Raw genomic sequence first — 9513 nt, forward strand, 5'->3', positions numbered from 1 at the left:
AGATTGAGCTTTTTGTACAGACTATGTCTTCTCTATTTTTGTATCCCTAGTGCCTTATGAAATGAGTAAAAGAATGAATTATAAAGAATATTAAATTGAGAATTAGAAGATACAAGTGAAAGTCTCATACTAAAATGCAAAGTTTACACCTCAGTTTTTTCAGCCATAAAATAAGCAATTTTCTATTCAATTCTACATTTACTGCAACGGTTATGCTTCCTCATCAGTTTAACAGATGGAAATATTCTGAGAGCTCTTTAGAATGGTACAAAAAATCCAAATAATTGTTTTTACCTCCTCCATCATGACATCCTGTGTGGCTGAGATTTCTCCTTTGGTTGCTCCACTGTGTACCAGGTTCCGTAGTCGTATACAGAATTCTCTCATCTATGACAGAAACTTATTCAGTACTCCAAATCGTTACCCAACTTTAACTGTGAATGAGCCTAGCAGATCACTGCTAGTTCTTTTAAAGTGTAAATAGGTCAAGCCCCAGAGCAAAGTTCATAAACACATAGATTTTTCCCCAACCGGTCCACTTAAAGACATAGACAAAAACACTATCCCTAAAGGGTAAAAAAACATTGATTATTCCCAAAGAATTCTAGATGCAACTGTTCCTGCTATGCAACTGATGGTACCCTCTGTGACAGTATGTGCCTGGATGAGGAACACATCTGATTCCATAGCACCTATCACCCTTAGGAAAAGCAGGAGACTTAAGACGATTATGCTACTCAGTCACTTCAGTAGATTTTTATTTAGAATTTTACAGATTATTCACTTCTCTTTCTCTGCCAAACTGTTATAATAATGGCTATGCCAACCACCCGATAGTTTTCATTTTTGTTGTTTTCAATTTTGAAAGTACCTAAGATAGAGGTGAGTCTTAAATCTAATCACAGTGCTAAAGAGGATCTTGCTCTCCCCTAAAATGAAATTCAATGATATACTATTAAGGATCTTTTAGCCTGTGGATAAGAATCCTCAGTTTCCTGGGTGGAAAATAACCTACTTCTAATATTGGGGAAACACATCTATATTTTAAAACGTCATCTTTCTCCCAGGGGTGACAAATCCAATTTCGGCCTCGTAGATCAAGAGAACAGATTCTTGTGACTCCCAGTTGTCAAAAAACGATGTCTGGTAGAGTAGCATCCCTGTAAGATTTATAACCATCCTTGGGGGCGGGGGGGACGCCTCGCTGGCTTGGTCAGCAGAGCATGCGACTCTTGATCTCAGGGTTGTGAGTTTACTCAAACGTTTATGTATGTGTAGGTATATATGTATATATATAACCCACCTTGGGAAAATGGGTTATGTAGAGAAGAAAATGATTCATTAAGATAACTCATGCAATAAAAAGCAGTTCAATGACTACATAAAATCTTTAGTGAGTAAATACACTGATGTGGTTTGGGGATGCCTCAGAACTCCACATACTCTTTAAGAAAAGTCTCACAAATACTTCTTTTTTGTCCCAGCCCACCTCCAATAGAACCCAGTGGACTTATAGCCCATATTAAGCATAGATTTTCTTTCCTCAGTACCCATGAGAAAATATTTAAATCAATGGAAATAAAAGTAGAAGGTTTTTAAAAAGAAAAAAATAAATAAAACAAAACATTCTAAACTCAATTATTTTTAAGTTAACATGTAGCTACGTTGCCTTTGACAGACACAGAGTAGCTCCTTGTACACAAACTGTGTACACTGAAATGCCCAGGAATCGCCCTGGAAAATTAGTTAAGAGCTTTAAGGTATGTGCACTAAATTCAATCCCACCCTGCTCCATATGTTGCACCTTGTGATTCAGAATGTCATTCATCCTTCTGGTTGCCTCTGTTGTATAAGATTCAGGGAAGCACTTCTTAGGGACGACACCATATTTTTCTAAAAGAAAACAAATTTTGGTGTTCAGTAAGGTAAAAGCATACTCCAGCATTAGAAACCTTGGAAAAATAACCACTGCTTTAAAGAATAGGCCATATTTTGCCATTCTAAATCAGAAAACTTAACAATTTTATACTTCATATTAATAAACAGGACATTAAATCTGCATATTTATCCATATATCTGAGACTGAATTCTGTTCTTTTTATCTATACTTTGTAAAACACTCAGCATGATGAGGTTTTCCCAAAAGACAACTTTTTGAACGAGAATACTTTCTAAATTTTTTTTTTTAACGTTTATTTATTTTTGAGACAGAGAGAGAGAGAGCACGAATGGGGGAGGGTCAGAGAGAGAGGGAGACACAGAATCCGAACCAGGCTCCAGGCTCCAAGCGGTCAGCACAGAGCCCGACGTGGGGCTCGAACTCACGGACCGCGAGATCATGACCTGAGCTGAAGTCGGACACTTAACCGACTGAGCCACCCAGGTGCCCCGAATGAGAATACTTTCAAACAGTCGCAGTTTCAAAGTTTTATGATCACATCAATGGACACGAGATAAACTTTTTCATAGAAAGTCAGTTCTACTTAATACAACCATTCCATCTCCAACCAGCTCTTCACAGTATCTACCTCCTTACCTCTCATTTAAGAAAAATACTTAATAGGTGAGAGTGTAAGATAAAGGTTCTTAAGCTAACTGTATACCCTTCTGGGAGACTAATTCTACTCTGTACATAACCACCAAAGAAATGGCCCACGCCCAACTACAGAGCCTTGTTTGATCATACGGACTTTCAGTTCCATTAGAGAAATGCTCTTACCAACAATATTGACAAGCATATCCCACTGTCCACCATCATTTGCGGGATTCATAAGCAAATACTGCACCAGCCTACCATCCTCGGGCTCTTTTTTCTGGGCTGTGTCCACAAAAGCATTTAAGAAGAAATAACAACGTTCAACCTGGAGTAAAAGAAGTTAAATAAAATTAAAGGAAAAGAGAGCTAATACTTTTATTGACATTATCAACACAACAGGATTTTTGGACCTAACACCATAATAGGTATTTTTAAACTAAAGTTGGTAATTAAGTATCAGTATCTGGCTTCATATTTAAAGTTTCTTCGTATATTTCTGTAGATACATTCAATAGTTTATCCAAAATAATGCACTATTTTATTTAGATACAAAATCTGAAACAAAGTCTTAATCAATAAACATCTAATGGATGCTTATATAACATACACTTTAAAAATTAAAAAATGAAATGAAATTTTTATTTACTGTTTTTCTAACAAGTATTACCTGGATGGGAAATTAGGCCGTAGAAAGACCAAAGAACCTAAATAAAGATGCTCAAAGGGGAAATTATTAAAAACAAAATAAAAAATTTTAAATAAGCTAAGAAAGAAACAAGGAAGCATCAGGGTGAGTCAGTAGACTTATTATTTCATTGCAAAGAGTAGCCACCTACCAACCAAAAGCAGTTCTGTGTTTGAAGAGAGTCAACCTTTGATACTTTGGAAATCAGAATAAGTGGTGTCCCATCTATAATGGAAGGCAGACTATAACTGGAAAAGCAAGAAATGAAGAGATAGTCCCTACCAACGCTGATACTGAAAAAAAAAAGCCTTGCAAGATCAATCCCATACCTTGTCCCAGAAAAAGAGATAAGATTGACTAAACTCAAATTCTTCAATATTTAATTTTTTCATGAATGGAAGTCTCATAACATTCAGACAAGAAAAGATCCAGCATCGCCCTGTAACAAGAAAGCAAACCAAGAAATTAGAATGAGTGTTCACATAGATTACATTGTTCTATCCCTGTTTCCTAAAACTGAATGCATGACAAGATCTTCGACAATTTAAAACTAAATCAGAAAGAACAGAAAGATTAAAACAAGGGGCGCCTGGCTGGCTCGGTTGGAAGAGTATGTGACTCTTGATCTTAGGGTTGTGAGTTCAAACCCCACACTGGGTGTAGAGTTTACTTAAATAAATAAACTTAAAAAAAAACCACAAGAAAGGTCAGAATTAGTATTTGAAATATATACGCAAAGGCTTAAAGTCCTTAACATATGAAAAAAACTCTTTACATATCATTTAAAGAACCCAATACAAATCGCCTAAGAAAATCACATTAGAAAAAGAAAATACTGCCAGAGAGATGTGAGCAGAGATCATGAATAGATAGATAACTTAATGGCCGAAAAAGATATAAATGGCAAAGAAACATTTTTTGAAGTTTATCATAAGATACCTGTTAAGTTGGGATACATTATTTTTTAATTAATAATGCCCAATATTGAGAAGGATTTGGGAAACAGCATTATTGTACACTCTGGATATAGACCCAAACAGGTACAAAATATCTGAAAGCAAATTGGCAATATATGGCAAAAATTTTAAAAAGTCCCTACCTTTTTTTTTTTTTTAATTTTTTTTTTTTTAATGTTTATTTATTTTTGAGACAGAGAGAGAGACAGAGCATGAACGGGGGAGGAGCAGAGAGAGAGGGAGTCACAGAATCAGAAGCAGGCTCCAGGCTCTGAGCCATCAGCCCAGAGCCCGACGCGGGGCTCGAACTCATGGACCGGGAGATCGCGAGATTGTGACCTGAGCTGAAGTCGGACGCCCAACTGACTGAGCCACCCAGGCGCCCCTCCCTACCTTTTTTTAATGTTTTATTTATTTTTGTGAGAGAGAAAGAGAGAGCAAGTGCGAGAGAGGGCGTGTGCGTGGACACGAGTGAGCAGGGGGCAGAGAGAGAATGAGACAGAGAATCCAAAGCAGGCTCTACCAGGCTATACGCTGTCAGTGTGGAGCTCAAACCATGAGATATGACCTGGGCCGAAGTCAGATGCCCAACCAACTGAGCCACCTGGGTGCCGCAAAAAGTCCCTACCCTTTAATCTGGAACACGTAGTGTATGCTTCAATATAAGGTGACCCTAACATAAGTCAATCCCCATTCTCCCAAATTAAAAAAAGGTTGTTGGGACACCTGACTGGCTCAGTTGGTAGAGCGTGCAACTCTTGATCTCAGAGTTGTGAGTTTAAGCCCCATGTCGGGTATAGAGATTACTTAAAATCTTCAGGAAAAAAAGAAAAAGTTGTTTGGCTAACTGGATCATACAGACACTGGAAAATATAGACGAAATAGTAACTGTCCACCTATAATATTTAATTTAGTAATTTAAATATATACAGATATTTAAAATCATGTTAACAATAAATTGACGTAGAAACACTGCTTCTTCCACTTTCACATATGTCATTTTCACATTGATTCATATCTTCACTTGCATTTTGGCATCAGTGCTTTTGCCATCATTAGATGTACTCTTTCAATGGAACACTTCATCTTTCTTCCATCTAGTATGTTTGAGTCACAGCAATGTTTTAAATCTATCCTTCATGCTATCCCTGAAAACCGTATGCTAGCATCAATTATACAATCACATCTCTCATTTGTTCAGTAAGTAGATAATCACAAACTTTACAATGTCACCATTTCCTTAATGATTTAAGTGATCTTTAAAAGGTCTATTTACAATGATATCCAACATTTCCATGTGAGGTCACATCCTAGGAATATATTATGTTCAAATTTTTCGCATTTTAAAAAAAAAAATTTTTTTTTTTTTAACGTTTTATTTATTTTTGACACAGGGAGAGACAGAGCATGAACAGGGGAGGGTCAGAGAGAGGGAGACACAGAATCTGAAACAGGCTCCAGGCTCTGAGCTGTCAGCACAGAGCCCGACGCGGGGCTTGAACTCATGGACCACGAGATCATGACCTGAGCTGAAGTCGGACGCTTAACCGACTGAGCCACCCAGGTGCCCCAAATTTTTCGCATTTTTAAAAAACTGATTCAATCAAATGATCTCTACACGCATCCCAAACTAACACAGATTGAGGCCATTTCAGAGTTAAGTGCTTACCAAATTGTATTTTACTTCAAAATAAATTAACCACAAGTGTTCATTATGAGGATCTCTGTAAGGCCTCAAATATAAGGTAACTCTCTTTACTAAAGGAAAATTCAGGGGGAAAAACCCCTGACCTTTATTTGGCATAACTTTTTTTTTTTTTTTAAGAGAGAGAGAGAGCGCTTGCGAGCGAGTGCACACAAGTGAGAGGGGGAGGGGGCAGAGGGAGAGAGACAGAATGTTAAGAAGGCTCCATAAGCAGGGTGGAGCCAGATGCAGGGCTCAATCCCACAACCCTGGCATCATGACCTGAGCTGAAATCAAGAGTTGGACGGATACTCGCAGTGCCTGGGTGGCTCAGTTAAGCATCTGACTTCAGCTTAGGTCATGATCTCACGGTTAATGAGTTCAAGCCCCACATTGGGCTCTGCGCTGACAGCTCAGAGGGTGGAGTCTGCTTCAGATTCAGATTGTCTTTCTCGCTCTCTGCTCCTCCCCCACTCACTCATTTTCTCTCTCTCTCTCTCATAAATAAATAAACATTAAAAAAAAATTAAAGAAAAAAAAAGAGATGGACGGTTAACTGACTGAACCACCCAGGCACTCCTGGGCGTAATCTTTTTACTGCTATAAACGCATGTTCCCGCTATATTGGTAAATGAAAAAGGTAGATAGATAGTTTACCTAACAATATGTAAGGTATCCACCTATATTAAACACACACACACACACACACACACATATACACACACACAGAATAAAGACCTGACTTTAAAAATATGTACCTGTTGGTATTTTGTAAATATTCTACATTGAAGAACAATAATTTTGTAACAAGAAAAAACAATTAAAAATAAATGACGATGGGGCACCTGGGTGGCTCAGTTGGTTGGGCGTCTGACTCTTGATTTTAGCTCAGGTCATGATCTCACAGTTTGTGAGATTGAGCCCTGAGTCTGAGTTTGTGCTGACAGCACAGAGCCTGCCTGGGATTCTCTCTCTGTCCCTCCCCTGCTCACTCATGCTCTCGCTAATAAACATTTTTTTAAAAAAAGAAAAAAAATAAGCAACTATAGTATTTTTCAAAAACCACTAATTACTTAGCTCATTTTTACCTTGGGTCTGTCTGTATGTCACCCCTCTCATATATACTGTATTATTTCCCAGTAAAAAAAAACCTGTATGTACTGTTAATGTGAAAACTACATAGCTCATAACCTATTCGTAACTCTTGTAAATAAAAGTGATACTACAAAATATAAGACTTGATCTATTCCAGAGGCACATTTCCAGGCTTTTCCCTAAGAGGTCACTGCAATCTAAACTGTGTAGGACCACTGTGACATTACTAACTGGATCACTTGCATCCCAAGCACTTCTTACTATGGCAAAACATTAATTATGGCAAGGTCATGGCCTTAACATCTAAAAATCACGGAGTTATGATTTCCATACAAGAAAATATATCCATGTTAAACATACACTTTGAGTTCTAACTGGCTCTCACCAAGCACTGATCTGCTTTCTGTCAAAATACACTGGAAGTAGTTTTTATTTTTTATTTATTTTTTAAATGTTTGTTTATTTTTGAGAGAGAGGGAGACAGAGTGCAAGGGGGCAGAGAGAGAGGGAGACACAGAATCCAAAGCAGGCTCCAGGCTCTGAGCTATCAGCACAGTCTGACACGGGGCTCAAACTTGTGAACCGTGAGATCATGACCTGAGTCAAAGTCAGACGCTTAACTCACTGAGCCCCAGACTCCCGACTGGGACTAGTTTTTAAATGGATAGACTTTTAAAAGTCCTTTTAGTACAGTTCTGCCATAAGAATGTCCTCCTTATTTAGATTCCTGGTTAACCAATCTTTCACATTGCTGCTTTTCAAACAATCATGCTAGACAGCAAAACAAGAGCTCTTGACCAGTAAGGCAGGAGAACTGAGTATTTTTCTGTATTACAAACTGGTCTATTGGTGGAAATTGAGCCCATTAGCACATTTACTCAAACTGTAACTATTGGCCTATTTAAACACTTGATGATGTTTTCATACAATTACGTTGTGTCTTTTCCACTCCATACATTTGTATATGGCCTTCAGGGCAAGAACATTTTGGAGTTTTCTAGAGCATGAACATTTTTGCATGGTCTGTTTCGTACTAAAAACATGTATCTCCAAGACACCGGCCACAATCACATAACTTCAGGACAGAATACAGTGAATTACATTCAAACACATGACTTGTCACTTTAATGCTCAACGCCAAGTACACCATCAAGCCACAGAGGACCAAAGTAAGTCACAAGGTAATGTTCTTGGACCTGCCTTTCCCTGTGCCTGTTCCCTGGAAATTTACAAGTTCTTTCAATGCAAACTTCTTCTACTCAGTACCATTCTTAAGACCTCAAAATGGGGCACTGTCAGGAAGGTTAAGTAAAGTGTGCAAGGAGTTTTGAGACCTCACCTGAGCTCTTTTGGTTGGTGACTGGCTTGCCTTCCTGAGTCACAGCGTGCTGGAACACATGCTGAGCACCCTGTACCGTGGCCCTCTTCAGGCAGATGTCCAGCAGGTCGTGGGTGGTCCCAACATTCTGGGCAAGTACGAACTGAGGGTCGGAGTTCAGTTTCTGAATCAGAGCAGCTACCTTCTCCGAATTCAGTCCTGTTGGAAAACCAAATGGTATTGATAGTATCAAAAGGGGGCTCAAGAGGGCTGATCCGGGGCTCCCACAGCTTGGCCCTAACTTCGGAAGACCAGCCGGAGGTGACCCTTGCGGCGGACAGGCCCCTTACCGGCGACCTCCCCCAAGTGCTGTCTCCCACCAAGGCCGCTCCGGCCCGCCTAGAACGCTCCATTCCCGCCATCGCCCCCGGTCCCAGGCCCGGTTCTCTCCGCCGCCGGGCCTCTGGGGCCCAGCTGAGCCCCCCCGAGAGGACCCCGGCAGGGCCTCGGCGGGAAAGAGCGGCGCCTCACCCGCGTTGTTCATGGTGGCCACACCGCCCGGCTGGGGAACGGTAGTTTGGGGGTTCTCAGGGGAACGCCGGGGTTACACTGTGGCTCGCTGCCTCAGCTGCCGGACCTGCCACTCACACACCGAACGCCAGAAAGAGGGAACCGGCCCGGTGGCGAAGGAGGGCTGAAGCCCAGAGAAACGGGGTCCGCGGAGGGACAAAACTCCCCCTCGCGTTGCTGAGTCAGCGCCGTCTGGGCAGGCCCCGCCCGGGGGAGGGACGACCGGGCGGGCTCCCGACGAGCTCCATCCCGCTCGCGCCCCCGCCCCACCTCCGCGCGACCCGGGGTCGGCCCACGTGGCGCCAGCGCCCTTGCGCGTCAGGCTCCCGCTTCCTAGCCCTCGGGGCGCCCCAGCCGTTCCGTGCTGGACCCGGAGCCCGAATACTCTGGCCTTGGGGAATGGACCCATTAAGCCTTCCCGGAAGCCTAAAGGGCGCTCAAGGCAGTAAGGCGGAGCTGAGGGGCCGCATCATTAAGCCCAGGGCTTAGGGTGGGTGGGCTCGTGCAGACACACACACAAAATGTTCCCAAAGGCTCTACCCGGAGGCATCCTTAGCTGACCATTCACTGCGTTTTCGATGGCAACTTGTTGCTTGGATTCTAGTCAGGACCAAGTTCTTGTATTTGAGGGGAATTTGGAACCACGCTCTTTCCCACCCACTCAGAAGC

General features: G+C 41.3%; 1 protein-coding gene across 3 annotated transcripts in view; it reads right to left on the reverse strand.

The window, feature by feature from the left end:
• BLMH (bleomycin hydrolase) overlaps positions 1 to 9036 on the reverse strand; it is a 46587-nt gene extending 37551 nt beyond the window's left edge. For 2 of the 3 annotated variants that reach the window (XR_007459360.1, XM_049637973.1), the window contains exons 1-6: positions 8806 to 9035; positions 8296 to 8493; positions 3551 to 3660; positions 2720 to 2861; positions 1805 to 1893; positions 295 to 387 (exon numbers count right to left, since the gene is read on the reverse strand). Coding sequence is in view for 2 of the 3 variants with exons in the window: in XM_049637973.1 (XP_049493930.1) it covers positions 295 to 387; positions 1805 to 1893; positions 2720 to 2861; positions 3551 to 3660; positions 8296 to 8493; positions 8806 to 8818 (645 nt within the window). In the remaining variant the exon portion in view is untranslated. Of the gene's footprint in view, positions 1 to 294; positions 388 to 1804; positions 1894 to 2719; positions 2862 to 3550; positions 3661 to 8295; positions 8494 to 8805 lie in introns of all 3 variants that reach the window. The other variant, XM_049637972.1, reaches the window with a different exon arrangement.
• Positions 9037 to 9513: the final 477 nt, after the last annotated feature.

This window comes from Panthera uncia, chromosome E1 (assembly GCF_023721935.1).
Source record: "Panthera uncia isolate 11264 chromosome E1, Puncia_PCG_1.0, whole genome shotgun sequence".
Lineage (NCBI taxonomy): Eukaryota > Metazoa > Chordata > Mammalia > Carnivora > Felidae > Panthera > Panthera uncia.